The 20,550-nt window shown below is 46.6% G+C and overlaps 1 protein-coding gene across 5 annotated transcripts in view; it reads left to right on the top strand.

The window, feature by feature from the left end:
* Stab2 (stabilin 2) overlaps window positions 1-20,550 on the top strand; it is a 168,495-nt gene that overhangs the window by 64,637 nt on the left and 83,308 nt on the right. For all 5 annotated transcript variants that reach the window (XM_055627757.1, XM_055627756.1, XM_055627755.1 and 2 more), the window contains 9 exons: window positions 1,044-1,155; window positions 3,514-3,694; window positions 6,010-6,103; window positions 8,876-9,034; window positions 13,761-13,856; window positions 15,172-15,267; window positions 17,716-17,763; window positions 19,475-19,611; window positions 20,235-20,349. In XM_055627757.1, coding sequence (XP_055483732.1) covers window positions 1,044-1,155; window positions 3,514-3,694; window positions 6,010-6,103; window positions 8,876-9,034; window positions 13,761-13,856; window positions 15,172-15,267; window positions 17,716-17,763; window positions 19,475-19,611; window positions 20,235-20,349 — 1,038 coding nt within the window. The remainder of the gene's footprint in view (window positions 1-1,043; window positions 1,156-3,513; window positions 3,695-6,009; window positions 6,104-8,875; window positions 9,035-13,760; window positions 13,857-15,171; window positions 15,268-17,715; window positions 17,764-19,474; window positions 19,612-20,234; window positions 20,350-20,550) is intronic.

Genomic DNA, 20,550 nt, shown 5'->3' with positions numbered 1-20,550 from the left:
AGGAAGGAAGGAAGGAAGGAAGGAAGGAAGGAAGGAAGGAAGGAAGGAAGGAGACAACCAAGTCTATCCTTTTTTTTTTTTTTACTTTTATTAGTTACACTTTATTCACTTTGTATCTGCCCCATAAACCCCTCCCTTCTCCCCTCCTAATCCTACCTTCCCTCACCCTTCTTCATGCATGCCCCTCCCCAAGTCCACTGATAGGGGAGGTCCCCCTCTCCTTCCTTCTGATCTTAGTCTATCAAATCTCATCAGGAATGGCTGCGTTGTCATCTTCTCCAGCCAATCTGTGGCCTGTAAGGCTGCTCCCCCCTCAGGGGGAAGTGATCAAAGAGCAGGCCAATCAATTTATGTCAGAGGCAGTCCCTGTTCCCATTACTATGGAACCCACTTGGACATTGAACTGCCATGGGCTAGATCTGTGCAGGGGTTCTAGGTTATAACCAAGTCTATCTTGATGAACTTCATTAGGTTTACAGTGACTTCATTAGGTTTACATCCGGAAGCAAGAGTGACTCTGAGCCACATCACAGAAAGGGGCACGTTAACACAAGTCATGCCTCACAAAAGCTGCATCCCATGGAAGAGCTGCCTGTCCAAATGTCAGATGCCCCCACACACACACACTGAAGAGCCCCCTGCCTCAGCAAGATTTTGCTGCTTACATGAACTCTGTGAGGCTCCCTGCGGGTCATAACTGCTTGGCTTTCTCGAGCCTTGTGTTCTGTGAGTTTCCTAAATTTAGTTAACTTTCTGAGTACTGGGACTCACTCCACCCAGAGTGTTTCCGTTTAGAGGGTACAGCCACACAATACACCCTCGCACCTTGTCCCTTAAGATTCTAAGTCCTAGATGAGGATCCCCAAGCCGGGTACCAGTTTTCACATCTTACCTGATACAGAGATGACTCCACCTCCCACAAGGAGTCCAAAGCCACTTCCAATGGCACTGAGCCTGAGTTCAAATTCAAGCCATGGAGCAAAAGCAAGAACTTCACTGCCACATGTATCCTAATGGCCCGTGGGGCTTACCTTTGCTCTCAGTGCATAGATGGCCTCAGTGGCAATGGGACCTGCATTTGTGAGGATGGCTTCCAAGGCTCCAAGTGTCAGTTCTGCTCTGACCCCAACAGATACGGACCTCGCTGTAGCAGAGGTAAGTGTGGCATCCACAGCCCCCCTCACACTGAGCGTGCTGATGGTGTGGTCTGCTGTCTTGTGGATTTTGCTTGCAGTATGTCATCATGACAGTGCGGGTTTCTTAAGCACTGCTTCTCTGTAGCACGTGTCAGACAGGCAGGCACGGGCTGCTGAGTTCTGATTCTCTCTGGGATGACTGAAAAACAGCATTTTTAACAGGTTCCTGGGGGGTGCTGGCAATCCCATTTAGGAACCCCATTCTGGAAACCACTTTCTATGCCCATGAAGACATAGTCCACTTCAAGAACTAGATCTGCTCTCTTTCAAATAACTCTTACCCATCAGTTCTTCCATTTAAGAATTATGACCTCAGCCAAGTGATGGTGGCAGTGGCGCATGCCTGTGATCCCAGCACTCAGAAGGAAGAGGCAGATGAATCTCTGTGAGTTCGAGGACAGCCTGGTCTACAGAGTGAGTTCCAGGATAGGCAAGGCTCCATGGAAAAATTCTGTCTCACCCCTCTCATACCGCCCCCCACAAAAAATTAAGATCTTGATGGGTGCACCCTTGAACTGCAAAATAAGGGTGAAAGCACTAGTAAGTATTTTGTAAATTCACTCTAACTTATATATGGAAAGCTTTCCCTAAGACATGACTAGCACATAGTGCATACTGAAAACATGCTAGCTACTACTGTGACCTCTTACTGGTTTAGCTGTTATTCTAAGAACAGTAACCATACCTCAGTGGTTTGCATACCATAAGACCTATAGAACACATGGAACATTCCACAACAGACATGTACAAATGCACTCCTATGCTCTCAGAAAATGATAGTCTTTAAAATGTCATCATATGTATACTTCATTATATATATATTTTTAGATGTCTATTTTGAAGTTAAAATTGGAACTCAGCAGAGTGAAATGAATCAATAAGGGCTTCCTATGGAGTCAGACCAACCAAAAGCTAAATTCTCATCTCTCTAAGGAGTGGCTGTGTGACCAGATGGGATTTCCAGACTCTTTCCTTTGATTTCCAACATCTTTCCTGGATGTTGGCTCTAGCTACCGGTCTCTGTTGGTTCCTGTCTCCTTTATCCTGGCTGGAGCAAGGCCCAGAGCCTTTCAGTTAGATGGCATTCAAGCCCAATCTTTGCAGCTTTCCTTTGAGAAACTCCACGTCTCTCCCTCCTTCTTAACTCTGTCTTCATGCACAGGTGCCTGAAGGGTGTGTGTGTGTATGTTAGAGAGAGAAAGAGTTTGTATGCATGTGGCAGTTTATATACACGTGGGAGTGTATACACATGTTCATGTGAGTACATGTGCATGGTGATGTACATACATACACATATTAGAGGGCAGAGGTAACCCCTGGGTATCTTTCCTTAAGGTCCAATTACCTTGTTGCCTGAGATAGGGTCCCTCATCAGTCAATGACCCAATGAACCCACCTGTTTCTACCTCCCTGGTGCTGGAATTACAAGCACAGGTCACCATGTCTGGGTTGTTTGGTTGTTTGCTTGTTGTTTCTACTGGGTTCTGGGGATTGAACCTGGGTCCTCAGGCTTGCACAGCAAGCACTTTTCTGATTGAACTAAGCCCCCACTTTGAACTTTTCAGATACTAATATTCAGCAGCAAGGCAAAGCAGCTAAGGTTTAAAATGACAGGAGCTGTGGAAGTGCTGGTTAACATTGTGGCCCACTATGAGTTCAGTCACTGTAGACGTGAACTTGACAGCACAGGCTCAAGTCCCTGCATGGGAACTCGGAGGCAAACTGTGTGGTTTGTCTCAGCCCCTGGGCCTCTACCTATGCATCTGGAAAGTAGAATGTACCTGCCTTCTGGGACTGAGGGTGGTTAGTGAAGACAGGGAAAAGCCAGTCCAGGGCCTTGAATGATATCAAGGCCCAAATACTGGCTACCAATTATCACTGCTTTGCTGTGAATCAAAGTCGAGGATTAGCACGTGAGCCCATCTGGAGTTTTACAAACAAATCGAAGTTTGTCTATTCTAGAATGTTTTCAGAAAGTGAGAAACCTCTCAGCTAACATCTCCAACCACTAAGTAGTTGAAAATTGGGCTCCCTGGCTTCTTTGGCCACATCACAAACCATCTCCTTCCCTGCACCCACACACAGATACATTTGAAGCGCACTGGAGACCATCATACCCTCCTTCTGGGGGACAGTCAGCTCAACAAGGCTGCCCCTGGCAGTCTGAGAAAGGCTGGTGACCCTGAGTTCAGCACAGCTCTGATTCAACAGCAGTGGTTCTGGGGAGGATGGTACCTTGGTACCATCCTCCAAGGTACTGAGCTCTAATAGCAAATGGTCCTCCAAGCCCTGAACACCCTTTTCACCTCTCTTCCAGCCTGCCTGTGTGTTCATGGAACATGTGACAACAGACTAGACAGCGACGGAGCCTGCCTCCCAGGCACGTGCAGCGAGGGCACAGCTGGGCGGTTCTGTGACAAGCAGACTTCGGCCTGTGGGCCCTATGTGCAGTTCTGTCACATCCACGCCACCTGTGCATACAGCAATGGGACAGCCAGGTAGGTCCCAGCCCAAGGCTACAGTGCCACCTGTGGGTGGAGCCAGCCCGTATCTAACACTTTATAAGGTAGGGCATGTTCTGCCCAGCTGACAGCATGGCTCTTGCAGGAGCTAAGTCTGAGCTTGAATCCAAATCTTAGCTCTCTTTGCTTGGAAAGCAGCAGCTGTGTGACCTTGGGCAAGTTACCTTACCTCTCTGAGCTTCACTCTCCAAATCAGTAGTGATGAACTCTACCTAAGAGAACGATAGTAGAGATTAAAAGAGCCAAAGATAGGAGCATGCTGGCCCAGCCTGGACCGATCATTATGACAAGCACACTGCTGTGCACGTTCCAATTCCAGCACACCAGCAAGAGGACTGCTGCCAGCTCCGGGCAGCCTGAGCCACAGCAAAACCTTGTCTCAAAACTCCAAAGGGGGCAGAGGTAGAGAGGTTCCCTGCATGGGACTCAAAGGAAATTGGGTGGTTTGCCTCAGCTCTCTGGGTCTCTGCCTTAAAAAAAATCAAAAAGGAAACAAGGAAGGAAGGAGGGAGGGAATGAGGGATGGAAAGAGGAGGGAGCGAGGGAATGAAGGATGGAATGAGGAGAGAGGAGGGAGGGAAAAAGGAGGGAGGAAGGGAAAGAGAGAGACAAGGAGAGAGGGAAGAAAGGAAGGGTTATCTGTCCTGCCACTGTGAAGAAATACCCCAAGGAAGTCAATTTAAACACAGAGGAGTTTGTTCACATAGTTTCAAGGGAGTCAGCACACCATGGCAGGGACACCATGACGGTGGGAGCTTAAGGAGCTGGTCACATGACATCTGCAGTTGGAAAATGGAGGGGGAGAACAAGTGTGCTCAGGTTGTTTCTCTTCATTCAGTCTTGGAGTGGAGGCTATGAACAGTGCTGCTGGTGTGCACAGAGCATGCCTTCAAACCTCAGTTAGCTTAATCTACATGATCCCTCACAGATGTGCCCAGAGGCTTCCGTCTTAGGTGATTCAGGGTCTGGTTAACCATGGCAGTTAACCATCCCAGAAGAAAAGCAATGAAATTCCCATGTTTTGAAGGCTCCTTTACCTACAAAAGCTGTCAATAGCAGCTCCTCTGTAAAAGCCATCTGAGGTCAAGTTGAAAGATGAAGAACAGCCAATTGTTTTCTGAACTGTATACCAAGTACAGCAGCCTTAGGGAGTAGAAAATGTCCTAGGAGGCTTGCTATCCTGTAGTTTGAAGGCCGGAACCACCTCAAGCACCTTGGAGGAAACAGAGGATGTCTGGAATCCCGGCCCTGTTCTGGCATCATTTTCTTAAGTTTATTTGCATAGTTTACTTGCTTGTTTTGGGCATAGCAGGCTGGATGAGGGCAAGGACGTGGCTTCTTTCCTGTGGTTACAGGAAAAATCACTGATGAGGAAAATGTCCCCCAGAACCTCCTGCATCACCCACAGTGGGCTGTCTGCATGTCTGCATGACCTCAGCTTGGAGGCCTGAGCTGGAACAAATCAAACTTGTTCTTTGTGTGGCTTCCACACAAAGACACTTCCTCTAGGAAACTAGGTCCTGGACAGTCTACGGTTTTCTTAAGCTCACGTTGCTGAAGCTTCAGAAGGACATGGATGGATGGAAGCTATGTGGTATCCCCAGGCTATCCAAGACACTGATCTAACCAATGAATGAGTGAACAAGGAATGAATGAGCAAATGGCCCACGTTAAATAGAAAAGTTATTGTGGTAGGAGATTTCGGAAGGTATGTCTGAAAAGAGAGTGAAACTGTCATCTCACAGGAGGTACAACTGAGTGTGGTCACACACATGCATGTAGTGTGTGTGTGTGTGTGTGTGTGTGTGTGTGTGTGTGTGTGTGTAGTGGGAGGTGGTATGTGAAGGACCAAAGAAGGAAAGAGAGGTCTCACCTGATTGACACGTTCAGTATTTTCAGGCATGTACTACAGATAGTTTTATCTTAAACTAGCATAAACACAAGGTTATAAACAGTCAAATTCTGGTCCAGGAAGAGCAGGCCAGCTGCCATCACTGCACCTAATGGTGCCAAGCTCACCCCAAAAATTAGGCCCGTTTTTCCAAGTGAGGAGACAGTGTCCCAGCTGGGAAGAGACTCGGGTGAGCCACACAATGGGTAAGGTTGGGCTCAGATTCCCACCCAGCCCTGACTGCCAACCCCCCAAAATCATCCACCCTTGCTTGCAAACCCAGGCTTCTTGCACAAAACTAATCGCTAATCACGTCCAGCTCCTCTCTGGCTGGCTACATGTGCCTGCAGGGTGGGTGCTAGGCATCTCAGGCTGATTCTGTGCATTTTCTCCTTCACAGCTGTGTCTGCAATGAGGGCTACGAAGGAGGTGGAACTCTCTGTTCTAAGAAGGACCCTTGCATGGACTCGACCAGAGGAGGCTGCAGTCAGAATGTGAGTGTTGTGTAGCCAGGTGCCCTGGGCTTCCTTTTGTGTCATTCTGTTTACTTTTTTGTAAGTAGGTGCAGCAAGAAGCCACCAATCAAAGCCTCTCCGTGGCAATGAAAGCAGTTAGGCAAGGGGAAAAGTAACCTGCCATGGTGCCTCGGATAGCAGAAGACAGTGACGGCTGCAAAAGCTCGTTGGGTTTTATATGGTTAGGTGATGGGGGAGGCAGCTCCGGCTGGGGTAGCAGGTGGTTAGCATGGCATTCTTTGAGACAGATGAGGTGCTGACAGTTGAAGGCAGAGGCGTTCAGCCAGCCGTGAAGGGCTTCTGAGAAATGCTATAGGTCTCTGTGTCTCGGAAAACCCAGCCCAGGCGGGAACAGAGCCGTAATGCTACATTGCCACCAGCACTGACATCTGGAGAGGGTTTTATGACCTAACACTTTTTAAAGAACTCTTAGAGGAAGAGACATCCCAAAAGGCAGTGCCTGATGACTCTTCATATGCACAAAGCACATAGGTTTGAACTTGAAAATGTATTTTTGTATTAGAATTTTTGAAACAGCATACAAAGTAATGGAGTTTGGCTTCTTTTTCTTCTTCCCCCAATCCCCTCCCATCTCCTTGCCCTCCTACCTTGGTCCTCTCCCTGTCCTCACTAGCCCCCATCTGCCTTCCTGTCACAGATATTCCATTAGCTTAGTCCCTCCATTCTTTCCACAATAATGCATGGGAGTAGGAAAAGGACATGAAGGGAGAGGAAGGGGAAGGCAGCTGGGAGGAACAGGCCATAAAAGCAGAGAACTGAAGATGACAGAAGTATATTATAGATGTATATGATATGTCATAATGAAGCCCATTAGTTTAAACAACTGATTCTCCATCCCACTGCACACACATATGCATGCGCACACACACAAATTATGATCTCAGATCCATATATAGGAGAAAACATGTGGCATTTGTCTTTGCAAACTTTGCACTTGAAGAAGGCTATCTGGTAGGTGTGCTCTGTGACTTCACTAATTCAGATCTGTGGGCTCTGGGAAGATGAGGTGTGCAAACACCCTTGCTTCAGGCTCCGTAACTAACAAGGACTCTAGTGTACCTGATATCCTTTATTCCTTGCATTAGCCCAATGAGGTCCACATGTTAGCCTTGCCCTCCTAAGGAGAAAGCAGTCTCAGGAGAATTAAGAAACTTGTCTACAGCCAGGTGTGGTGCTACACACCTTGAATCCCAAGCACTCAGGAGGCAGAGGCAGATCTCTGTGAGTTCCAGCCAGCCTGGTCTACAGAGCAAGGCCAGGATAGCCAAGGCTACACAGAGAAACCCTGTCTCGAAAAGAAGAAGAAGAAGAAGAAGAAGAAGAAGAAGAAGAAGAAGAAGAAGAAGAAGAAGAAGAAGAAGAAGAAGGAAAAGAAACTCGCCTACATTTTGCTTGTGTTAGTATAGCCAGGCCTGCCATTGTTTTTACTAGTATCTCTCAAACATTGCTACCACCACCTGACATCACCTCTTGCATTCATTACCACAGTTGAGCAGTAGGTTGGCTTGCTTCCCCTGGCACTAACCAGGTGCATGTGGCCAGAGTTGTTTGAAGCAAATCATGTCTCTGAGGCTTAACCCCTTTCAGAGACTTCCCTGGGCCTAGGGATGAAATCTAGACTCAACTTCAGGCCCTGCCCACCAGATTTCCTGGTAACCGGGCCCTGCCCACTGCAGAGCACCCCAACTCAATAACTTCTGGTCCTCTCCTCTTTCCTTGGGTCCTTCAGCCTCCTACAGTCTCCCTGCAGATGGCTACCTTTCTTGTTGTTGTAACAAACACTTACAAAAGAAATTCAGGAACAAAGTGTGTGTTTTAGCTCCCAGTTCAGGAGTGTGATCTTTCGTGTGGCCTGGCCCCAGAAATCTAGGGAGCTGGTCATATGGCATCTTCAGTTAAAAAGCAGAGACACATGTCGGTGCTCAGCTCTTCCCTCCTGTTCACTCTGTGCAGGACTTCAACCCATGACATGGCACCACCCACATTTAGGGTGGGTCTTCTCGCCTCAGCTGCACTAATCTAGAAACTCTGGCAGACGCGCCCAGAGGTCCATTTCCTATGTGACTCTAGATGCTGTCAAGTTGACAACATAATCATCACACCCTCCAATCGAGAGTCGTAGTATTGCTTAGAGGAGCTTGGACACCAACATCATGGAGCCTAAGATTCATACTTCTCTCTATAGCTGTGGGGACACCTCTTCCCCCAAAGATAAATAAAAATAATCATAGTGCTTGCTTGTAGAGCAGTGGTTCTCAACCTGTGGGTTGCAACCCCTTTGGAGGTCAAATGACCTTTTCATAGGGGTCATTAGGCTTCATAACAGCAGCAAAATTGCAGTTATAAAGTAGAAAAAAACTAACTTTACGTTTGGGTGCTCACCACAACATGAGGAACTGTACTAAAGAGTCACAACATCATGAGGGTTGAGAACCCCTGCTCCTAAGGACCATTTACTCTTTAAATCAATAGAAGCAATCTCTGGCTGAGTCAGTAACAGAGCACTGTGAGTGCTGTAGCCCTTAGCTGACCAGTTCCAAGCAGTCCCACTCTCAGAATCACCCAGTTAGTTTATTATGTTCATGTGGAAAAGCATTTCCATCATGTCCATTGTATTCCACATGCAAATATGTGTTTCTAGAACATTCTTCCAGATCCCTTCCAGCTTTGGGGACCCTATGCAGCTGGACTGTGGTTTCAAAGGTCTTGCTTTTATTCTTCCTCCTGCAGGCAGAATGCATTCAAACTGCCACAGGGACACACAGCTGTGTGTGCCAGCGGGGCTGGACAGGGAACGGAAGAGACTGTGTGGAGATCAACAGCTGCCTGTTGCCCGGTGCAGGTGGCTGCCATGACAATGCTACCTGTTTATATGTAGGCCCTGGGCAGGTAGGTAACTTGGGAAAGAAAAAAAAAAAAAAAAAGAGGAAATGGGATTCCTTTTTTTTTTTTTTTTTTAATCATAATCACAGAAGTACTTTGGTTCAAAGCACTTTGCCCTCAGTTGTGGTAGGGAGAACGGGTTAATTATAATGAGTCTTTGACATCGGAGTCATTGTGATGCCACCTTACAGAAAAGGAACTATGCCACTGAGATTTTAGCGATGTGCCCTGTGGCACAGAAAATCAGCCAGTCACACTATGATTCACACAGAGTCAGAATTCAGAGATGCTCAGTCATTTCCCCACCCCCCATGGATCACACACAAATCTCTAGAACATTCTGTAGCTTGTTACTCAATTTTAGGTGGCTTCATTTCATGAAAAGAGGCAGAGGCTGCTGACTGGGAATTAGTGAGTTACAGAGGAGGAGATACAACTACATTAAGATTGTGGCCATGGACATGATAGTTTCCCACTTCTCATCCATTCCTCCTGGCCCCTCCTCTCCCCCAAAACAGTCCGGTATGCTCTATAGGGCCAACAAAACATAAAGCCTAGAAGGTAAGGACCAGAAAATTCTCCCTCACATACATCATTTTGAATGATGACATAAATTCTCACACTTGCTTTTTAAAGCTGGACTTAAACCTTCAGATTATTTTATTAAGTATGTTCCCCATGGGGTTGGGCACAGCATAAGGCCTAACCTGGCTTCCTGTGATGGCCCTAGGCCTTCCGTCACAAGCCTTCTGCCTTAGACGGCACATTCCCTTGCATGTGCTAGGAACTGGGGCAGCATGTGCTTGAATGGCGCTGGGTGAGACCTGAGGCCAGATCATGCCTCTCCTTTGCTCAAGGATAGAAATCACCAAACAATTAAAGGTCTGGCCCAGTTAAGGTGCCAGAGAAGGATGTTTCTGGGTTCTTCAGATGCTGTCCTTTCTCTTCCCTCTTCCCAACTCCAGGAACGAGGGACGGAGCCTCTCTCCTGTAGATGCAGAGCAGGGCTAACACTTGTGAGGCAGTAGGTGGCTGGCTAGCCCTTAGAGTACTGGGACTCCTTGGGATCTTCTTGCAAGCATTTCTAGTTATATCCCTTTGCGTGGCTAAAGGGTAGTGAAGGTGATTAGAAGAAAGTGTGAAAGGAAATGGGAGTGTGCAGCCAAGAACATGCAGGATACCACCTGGCAACTTCCCTCTCCAAGAGCCAGCCCAAGCAAACTTCCAGCTCCCTCCTGGTCAAGGTCTGTTCATACAGTGCTGCGGTCTCACTGTGCTAAAATATCTCAGTAACTTACAGCACATCTTAGTTACTGTTCTACTGCTGTGAAGAGACACCATCTCTAAGGCAGCTTACAAAAAAAAGCATTTAATTGGGGAACAGCATACAGTTTCAGAGGGTGATTTCACGACCCTCATGGTGAAGAGCATGACAACAGGCCAGCAGGCGTGGTGCTGGAATAGTAGCTAGGACCTTATATTTATCTACAGTTTGGAAGCAGAAAGACAGACAGGCATGCAGGCTAGGCCTGGTGTGGGCTCTTGAAATCCCAAAGCCCATCCCCAGTGACACACTGTTGACAGGCAGATGTTGATGTGGGTGCAATGTGGTGCAGGGATCGGAGGTCAGCACACAGGATGTCTCTGGCCCCAAGTTCTGCCCAGTCTCCTCAGTAAGGGATGCCCTCCAGCAGCTTCAGCCTTACCCTGCCCTCATTGAGGCACAGTGGGGTACATCTGTGACCATTCCTACCAGAACCCATTGATTCTGTTGGCTCAAACTGAACAGTTTCCCAGCCCTCCTCATTCCCATTAGGCCATGGGACAGCAATCAGCCCATAATTGCAGAAATCCAACCCCAGTGGCCAAGATGTGTGCAGGCAGGGACAATTTCAATCTTCACCTCTATACTGGGAACCTGGGCTGAAGGAAATAACCATGCCTTGTTATTATAAACCACAAGAGGGAATAGTGCTGTCCCCAGGCCAAACGGGGTCCTTTTTTCTAGAGAGAGAACAGATGTTTACATTAGCACTCACACATTTGCTCTTCTTGGGACCCACTGAGCTGGGTTTTGGGGATAATCAGTTACTAGGGCTAAGGGCCACAAGTCACCCTGGAGAAACAATCTCATGTAAGATGACAGACCCACATAAGTGGCAAAGTGACAAACGCTTTCAACCCAGACAGAATTAGCGCACATTATGCCTGCCGCTCCACAGCATCTAGTGGTTGCTGTCCTAGTTTCCCCTCTGATCACTCTGACAGCAGTGCCTGCTAATGTGTCTAGGGCAAATGAGCTTGCCAGTGAGCCCCCAGGAGTCTAATCAAGGAGGAGCCCACTGCAGACTCATGCCTCACTGGGCACTTAGTAAATGATTGCACCTTGGTTCATTTGTGTTACCAGGCTGCAGCTGAGAAAAGAAAACATAAAATGTCTTAGTGTCAATATTCATTTTCTAGGGATTAGCATAATGAAAGTACCACCAAGTGAGCAGCAGAAAGCAAACACATTGTCTTATGATCTGGACGCCATGTCAAGGTCAGCTGCGGCCTCCTTCTGGGGGATCCTAGGGAGAGTCTGTCCCTTGCCCCTCTCCTAGCCTGGGGTGGGACTGGCCATCTTTGGCAGAGACACATCACCTGACCTCCATCTTCCCATTCCCATGGCATTCCCTCTGTGCATACATCTCCTATTTTCATGTTTCCACATGGATGTGAGTCCATTAGATTCAGGGTCCACCCTACTCAAATATTACCTTGTCTTAAGTCACTGCCTAATAACTACCCTGTTTCTACATACGATCATGTTTTAGGGTACTTCAGGTCATGACTTCAACATACGAATTTGGGGGTTGGAGAACACAGTTCAGTATGTACAGTGTCTACATCCTCTCCTGCAAACAAATGCTAAATGTCCTGAAGGGATAAAGAAGAAAGAGAGGGTCTCTATAACACATTTAAAAAATCAAATAAGCCCCATCTAAGATTGCCTTCACTCAGTCACAAGTAGTTTGAAAGATTTTTGACACATCAAATGGATACTGACTTTAACTTCTGTGAATATAGCTTTAAAGAGACAAGCCATGTTTGGATCAAATGTAAGAAGTGTTAAGAGTGGGGACATAGAGGTGCTGTCCCAATAAACAGAGGAAATTAGCTCTAGCTTATAAGCTTAGATTCTGCCATGCACAGGATGTGCTTGGGTTTCACGTGGTTATAAAATATTGTACACAGGTGTATAAAATGTACACACTTGCCTTATAAAGCTCACAAAGCAGTGACACTGTTACAGAGAAAATTCATACAATGGATGGTCTTACTCACTTCTTTCCAGAACTGAACAGTGTTATATCAGCCCCAACTGGGGTGTGTTAGACTTTCAGAATCCATCCTAAACATCGTTTCTTCAGCCAGACATGCTTCTTCACCTCTGTTTTTCTCTCCTGACATGTTTCCTCAGTTTGAATGCCTTTCCCAGCTCTTAAAGAGCATTCTCAGAACATTCTAAGCCCACTCCACCCCCTCGGAAGCCCATTCCCATAAGCTCTTCATGAGCCAGTGGCTCCATAAAACTTCTTGTCTTTTATTTTCTTTCCAGCTTGTTAAGCCTCCTGTTCATCTTTTAATGGATTTTTGTCATTCTTTAGATTCATTGTTTAACTCAATTGAAGAAATTCTTTTAAATCATGTTTGGTTTGGTTTGCTTTTTGTTGTGGTGGTTGGTTGGTTGGTTGGTTGGTTGGTTGGTTGGTTGGTTGGTTGGTTGGTTTTCCAAGACAGGGTTTCTTTGTGTAGCCTTGGCTGTCCTGAACTCACTTTGTAGACCAGGCTGGCCTCAAAGTCACAGAGATCCACCTGCCTCTGACTCCCAGGTGCTGGGATTACAGGCTTGACCCACCCATACCCAGCTATATGCACAGATTTTTAATTTCAAAATATCGCAATTTCATGGAAAACAGTTGGGGAAATGGAATAGGGAATTAATTCTGAGCGATGTATTTACACTGAAGTACTCTACTGCAGCTTCATTGGTTCCTTGTCCACCATTAGCATGTTATTTCTCTCATTTTCTCATGTTGCTGTCATGATCATACTTTACTCATTAGCTGCATGCACAGAACCACAGAATATATATTTGGAAGTATATATACTGCTAATGGAGCATGTGAGGGCTGGAATCCAGCCTGCATCCTGCCCACTGTAGGAGGGGACTACGCCATCGGAGAAGAAGGGGCACTTACCAGCTACGTGAAGCTATAGCAGCTGCTGAACCCTATGCTGCAGGCTGTCTCTGCAGGTGTGATGCCTCAAATCCATCTACCCGGTAGGGAGCATCATCTGAACGAAGCAGAGCATCTTCAAGCTAGCAGTAGCCTTCTACACAGCTTTCCACCAAGTGGACAAGACACAGCTTCCTTAATGTTTCTCTTTGGGTGTTGGGTCAACTTTCCCATTGTAGCAGCCATTAAGTCTAAGCTCTCTGGATAGGCCTTTGTGAGGTCCAGAATTTCAACAGAATGTAAAGAGACTATGTTTGGGCAGCATGGTGTTATGTTGTGGCAACCAAGAACAGTTGACTGTGTGCAGTGACTAACAGTGGAATCTAGAGTGTCTGTTCTGTAGTGTGGTTGAATGGCTGTGTTCTCCGTAGTCTGCTTTTCAGTGTAATGGAGAGCACGGCTTGAGAGCTGTCGCTTCAGTAATCCCTTCTGTGTTCTTGGAATCACAGAATGAATGTGAGTGCAAAAAAGGATTCCGAGGAAACGGGATTGATTGTGAACCGGTCATTTCATGCTTGGAACAAACAGAGAAATGTCACCCCCTGGTGAGTCACTTGATGCTTCCTTCAGTATCAACACACACAAAACTCTTAAGAACAAAAATTAGGCTGTGTGGTCACTTCTTGGGGTGATCATAAAAATACCTAAGTGAACAGCTTGAGGAAGAAGGGTTTTGTTTTGTTTTGTTTTTTGGTGGGTGGGGAAGGTTTGGGTTTTTTTGAGACAGGGTTTCTCAGTGTAAGAAGCTCTGGATGTCCTGGACTTGCTTTGTAGACCAGGCTGGCCTTGAACTCACAGAGATACACCTGCCCCTGCTAGGATTAAAGGCATGTGCCACCATGCCCAGGTTTGTTTGGTGCCTTGGTTCAAAGGTTTCAGTGCCTGGTGGCCTGGATGAATGGCCTCTGGGCTGTGTGTGGTAAGGCAGACCATTGTGTCGAGGAGCATGATCAAAGTGCCTCACTTCCTGGTGGACAGGCACCAGAGAGGACGTAGTTGGAAACAAAGCATGACCCCCAGGGTGTATGTCCAGTGACCTACTTCTTCCAACTAGGCCGAACCTCTAGAATTTTTGGCCACCTCCCAGTAATGTCACTAAATTTTAAACCCATCAATAGAGTCAAGTTGATAAAAGCAGACTCTTCCTGATTCAGCCACTTCCCCAAGCCCCACCTCTGAATGTCCTTCATCGGGACCAAGCCATTAACACAGCATTCTTTGGGGAAGACACTTCATATCCAAATCCTAACAGCTCTGTCTTATCCGTGCCTAGCCATGAACAAAATCTTTCACCTCCAAAGGGTGACCCTAGGCAGAATTCAAGCAGCCTGTGCAATCGCCACTCCATTTCAAAGCTTAAAGGAAACAGCTTGGGTTACCAGATAAGATGCCAGGCACCAGCTGAATTTTAATCTAAGATACACAGGGAGTAAGTTTTGGGCAAAGGTTCAGTGTGCCCAAAATATTGCACAAGATGAGTTTATACTAAAATATATTTATCACCTGTCTGAAAATCAAAGTTAACTCTCTCAGATTCTTTTATTTGCTAAATCTGGCAGGGATGAAAAGAAAAAAGTTTGTTGTGGCTGAAAGCAGCAGGAAGAGCATCGTGCTGCAACACTGACACCCTGGGCTGCTTCTACCCGTCTGTCAGCACCGAACTTGCAGGGGTTTTGTTGTTGGTTGTTGTTGTTTTTCCTGTAAAACTGGGGTTCAAACTCAGGGCCAAGTGCAAATAGGCAAGTACTGTACCACATGATTCCCAGGTCTGAACTCAGAGTTCTTACCTTAGGGCCCGCGGTCTCATGGTACATGAGTCCAGTCTAACATCTAGCTGTTTCCTCCATCTTGGTTTTCCAGGCCACCTGTCAGTCTACCTCTTATGGTGTCTGGAGCTGCGTTTGTCAAGAGGGCTATGAAGGAAATGGTCTCCTGTGCTATGGAAATGTGTTCATGGTACGTCCTTGGCGAGAACCTCAAGTGCAGGCAGAGAGAGCACACAGCAGAAAAATGAACATCTCAGCTGAGAGCGCCTTAGGCATGCTCTGTCTGCAGACCCAAAATAAAAGATTTTATATGAAGACAGCTGGGTTTTGCAGGTTCTTACATGTTTGGTGGGTCCCTCCTTTTCCCAGGCTGCAGTGGATTTTATTGGGCACTTTCTACACACAGAGCAGTCCTGACAACTTTTGTTTGCCAATCTGTCTCAGACTTCCTGAGTGAGCTACATGAGATGGCTGTCAGAGCTCCCCTTGGGGTCTCACGGGGTACCCAGAACATACTGGATTTACCCATGTTGTGTGTGTGTGCTCATCCTGATTGAGGGGTGCTCACAGGCATATGTACGGGTGTGCTCACGTGCACATGCAAATGCCTTCTGTGTAGCAAGTTCTTTCCAGGTCCTTTATGAAGCAGCATCTCGTTTAAACCTCACAATAGTTGTCTGGGATTAGTGCTGTTATGATGCCCCTTCCACAGATCAGTAAACAGAGGCTAAGAACACTTACTTGCCTCAGATGTTGGTATCTGTCCATGGGCCAGGCCCAACACTTAATCACCAGTATATTTTATCTGCGTAGTATGGGTCACGCCCAACTGTCACTACCTCTCCATCTCTCCCACAGAAGAGAGCTATAGTCTCAAAGGGGAGCATGTTCACCTTACTCCTATGTCACATTTAAACTCATAGAAATCCTGGTTTCAACACCAGATGATTGAGAGGAAAAAAGAAAAAGGAAACAAGAAGGAGGACATGACTGCTTCTAGGTATAGTGGAGAAGAAGGTTTATTTTAGATAAAAGGTTAAATATAGCCAGAGGCTGAGACATCTGGGAGAGTCCAGAGTGAACATGGCCAAGCTGAGCAGGGCCATATGAGGGGAGAGGAGAAGGGAGAGTGAGAGAGGAGACAGTCACAAACCAAGAGAAGCTGCCTGGGCCAGGAGACTGACCAAGAGGTAAAAGGGCCAGAACAACCAGCATAGCCAAAATGACTGGATTATATAGGGATGAGCAGCTCGGGGAACGGCAGGCCAGTCCCTGGGCTGAAGGGTTCAGGGTAGGGGCAAGGTGTGCCAGCCAGGAGGACCCTGCAACAGCTGGAAATGGAGGGACGCTGGGAGAACTTGGCTAGCCAGCCTCAGCTTTGATGTGCTAACAAGCACAACACTTAGCAGTTTGTCCAGGTTTGAGACCTGACACTGTGACAATTTCTTTCCTCACCTTTTGTTTTTCTCACACAGTCCAGTTCTTGTTCCTCTTCTTCTACAAAACCTTCGTTCTATAAATCCCCTAGTACCCGAAGCCTTGCAACCAAAAGCCACTCCAGTGCTTGTCCTCAGGCTGCTGTGACGCCCCCACCGAACCCCCAACACAACACACCCCTGCTGTGTGCCAGGAGGTCCCACCCTTTGCTTCTCATTGGCACTCATTGCACCTGACCCCGCCCTGGAGCTTGGACTCTCCCACCTGCTGTTTATGACCCCAAACCCTCCAGCAACTCCAACTCCCATGTTCCTGTCCTCCCATGGAAACAAACTAATGTTCAACGCCTCTGCCGGTCCCTGATGAGACTTCACCCAGGCTTACTCATTTTTATCCAAAGATGTTTTCTGTAGGCCATGGCAAAACCACAGTGCCAGTCCAGGCATGTTAGCCCCATGCCCCAGCCTGGGGCTTCCTCCGCATGGGCTCTGACTGGGGGCTGTTTGCTCCAGGACCCTCCTTAAGGCCTAGGTGTCTAGTAAGCTAGACTTACCTCAGTCTGACAGGCATGTCTTAACTGTACCCCATAGGTCTGGGCACCCCAAGATAACTATGATCCAAAATTGTTCTATTTAAAACATTATCAAGCCTGCTTTTGCATTTTTCTTTGTAATTGTTCTTTGTTCTATGGTTCCCAAGTGTGAACTTTGTAGACAACAGCACGGTTTTGTAGTGTCAAAAGGTTGCACATGCCTACCTGTAAAGGAGCAGTTCTCAACCTGTGGGTTGCAACCCCTTTGGGGTAGAATGACCCTTTCATGGGAGTCGCCTAAGACCATTAAAAAACACAGATATTTACAATACACGTCATAACAATAGCAAAATTACAGTTATGAAGTAGCAAAGAAAATAATTTTTGGTTGGGGGGAGGTCACCACAACTTGAGGAACTGTATTAAAGGGTCGCAGCACTAGGAAGGTTGAGAACCTCTGCTCTAGAGGAGAGTCAGGCCCCTGACTGTGGCGGCTACCTGCAGTTCTTGCTTGTAGGCTCACATAGCTGGGGCGCTGGTTCACATCAGCCTGGAGAGGCTGGCTCTGTAGACCCAAGAGGGCAGGCGCTGGCTATCCAGAACGCCACTAAGATAACGTTTCTATGTTCTCTTTCTGCTCTCCCACCCTCCTTCGAACGAATGAATAAGGAATTGTCATTTCTCTCAGAAGCAGCTGTATTTTACCGGTGGATCCATGTGAGTCCCAGCGTTCGCACGCTAGCACTGACAACATAAATCGTTTTTTGTTTTTTTTGTTTTGTTTTGTTTTGTTTTGTTTTTAGAGATCTGGAGTTTGCGCAGTAGAAAACTGGCAATGTGTCACAGGGGTGGAGTTGGGAGGAGCTTGAGCAGCTGCTCCTCCTCTTTGTCTGTACTTTACACTCATTGGCTATCCCACCCCTGCTAGGCTGGAAACTGCAGATAAGACCAGGTAGCTGAGTTCCAAGCAATTCAAATACATAAGAATAGCACTAGCCACCACATAGATTTCAAAGAAAACACATAGCTTTCTCTGAAAGTTTAATGTGACTTATGTCATAATTCACTACAATTTGGACTTAAAGTTGTCACCTGGGAACTGCATATATGTTTAGCTCTCTGCTTAACATGGTGGAAGAGCTTATTCTCCAACCCTGTGGAGTATCACATAAAAAATTTAATCTCCAGCAGAGCTTGGTGGCATGCCTTTAATCCTAGCCATCTGGAGGCAGAGGCAGGTGGTTCTCTGTGAGTTCAAGGCCAGCCTGTTCTACAGAGAGAGTCCAGGACAGCCAGGGCTGTTAAAAAGAGAAACACTGTATCAAAAACAAAACTAAAAGAATCCAGTCTCACCCTGCCCAGTTGTCTGGATCTCTGTCCTGTTTGGCTGAATGGACTGGGATGTCTGACCTAGCCAGACATCATAATAGATTGTCCGTCCCTCTAAGTAAGTATGTGCCAAAATAGGTCCTGCTCAGTCAGCAGTCACTCAGAGGACAGCCCCCTGTATGCTGGAGAACCACTTGTTTCTATAGTGGAGGCTCAGTACAACAGGGGACTGCTTCCTCTCTGGGCTGTGGCCATGCCCAGTCTCACCTCATGCAATGCCAGCCCAGTAGCAGGCTAGACAGGGCACATTTCCCCACAACCTGCTTTTAAATGCTATTGTGTTTGAACTTGAACATCAGTTCCGAGGAGAGTATTCACCAGAAATCAGTAAGTTCTTTGTTTGTTTGTTTGTTTGTTTTTTGAGACAGGGTTTCTCTGTGTAGCCTTGGCTGTCCTGAACTCACTCTGTACACCAGTCTGGCCCCTAACTCACAGAGATCCACCTGCCTCTGCCTCCCTGAGTGCTGGGATTTCAGGCATATGCCACCATACCTGGCTTCAGTAAGTTCTATAAATCAAGATTTAGGAGTTTGGGGTTGTTTTTGTTTTTTGTTTTTTGTTTTTTTTTTTTGGTTGAATTTTTTTCTATCCAGTTGTTGAATCTAACAGTAGTTTTTCTGGGCATGAATGAGACATTGTTGAGTTTGAGCCAGGCCTTCATTCTCTGCATCCTTCTTACAATCTTACTCTAAAGACATGGAAGAAGTCACGTAGTCTTTTGTACATATGTGCACACACACACACACAAGACTCTTTATCTGGCTTTTCATTCCAACTTACAATGACAAAGTATGACCCAATCAGGAAAATCTGCATTGTTCTAAAGATCCACACATTAAAGCGGAAAAAAAGACTGAGTCTCAAAAGAGAATGTGAGTCATCAGCCAAGGTCTGGGTGGAGTTGGGAAGGAAAGTCTAGGATCCCCCCAGCGTTCCTGGAGTTACATCATATGGGAAGCCATCGTCTCTGACATCATATAAGTCTGCCCAGCTAGTAACTAACAGTACTCAGGCCATTTTCTCTCCTCCTGTGACTCAGAATGCTTCCCTGAAGTCCATGTTGACTACCACTTCGAATCTCACTGTCCTTGTGCCAACCCAGCAAGCCATTGAGGACATGGACCAGAAGGAGAAAACCTTCTGGTTGTCACAGAACAATATTCCAGCCATGATAAGGTGGGTGTCGTTTATCTTATCTGCCATGTTATGTGACTGGTGTCAGGGTGAACATTCCTTAATTCAATGCAGAAAAGCGACATGATCCTTCACAAGGATGGCCCAAGCAACCCTTCCCTGGGTCAGGGCAATTTATCTGTTAACAGCTGACTCTAAACCAGTGGTTCTCAACCTTCCTAATGTAGTGACCCTTTAATACAGTTCATGTTGTGGTGACCTGAACCATAAAATTATTTTCATTGCCATGTCATAACTGCAATTTTGCCACTGTTATGAATTGACATGTAAATCTGATATGCAGGGTGTCTGATACAGGACCCCCAAAGGGTTTGCAACCCACACTTGAAGAACCACTGCTAAACCAAGCAATGTGCGTTGTATATAACTTGTTAACCCTCCACACCTTTGAGATGGTTGTTACACTTTTGACATATGTGAAAAGGCACAGAGTGGTTAATGGCTAATTCCAGCTAAGGCTGACCACTGCAAAAGTGAGTGTGAAGTTTGAGTATGGGAGAACATGAAGTTTGAATGTCAGTCTGACCTCAGAGCTGATTCTCCTGTTGCATTTATCCCTGGTGCATGGATTTTTTTATTGTGACCCTTATGACTTGGGGCTTTAGACACCACACACTCCCAGGCACTTACGGAGTGGCGGATCTGCAGACCCTGTCGTCCTCACACATGCTAGCAACATCATTGCCGGGAAGCTTCCTTCACCTGGACAAGGCAGACGGGGTAAGAGCAATGTCATCTGGCTCTTTGGGGAATGGTACCTTTCTGAATTGTTGTGATGGAAATTTCCAGATATGTACACAGAGAGAATAGATGCCTGCGTGAGCATCACCCAGTTACAACAATGATCACACATACACATTTAAAGAAAGAAAGAAAGAAAGAAAGAAAGAAAGAAAGAAAGAAAGAAAGAAAGAAAGAAAG

The sequence above is a fragment of the Psammomys obesus genome, unplaced genomic scaffold (assembly GCF_907164565.1).
Source record: "Psammomys obesus unplaced genomic scaffold, mPsaObe1.curated_primary_1811, whole genome shotgun sequence".
Classification (NCBI taxonomy): Eukaryota; Metazoa; Chordata; class Mammalia; order Rodentia; family Muridae; genus Psammomys; species Psammomys obesus.
This window is presented reverse-complemented; position numbering and strand designations above follow the sequence as displayed.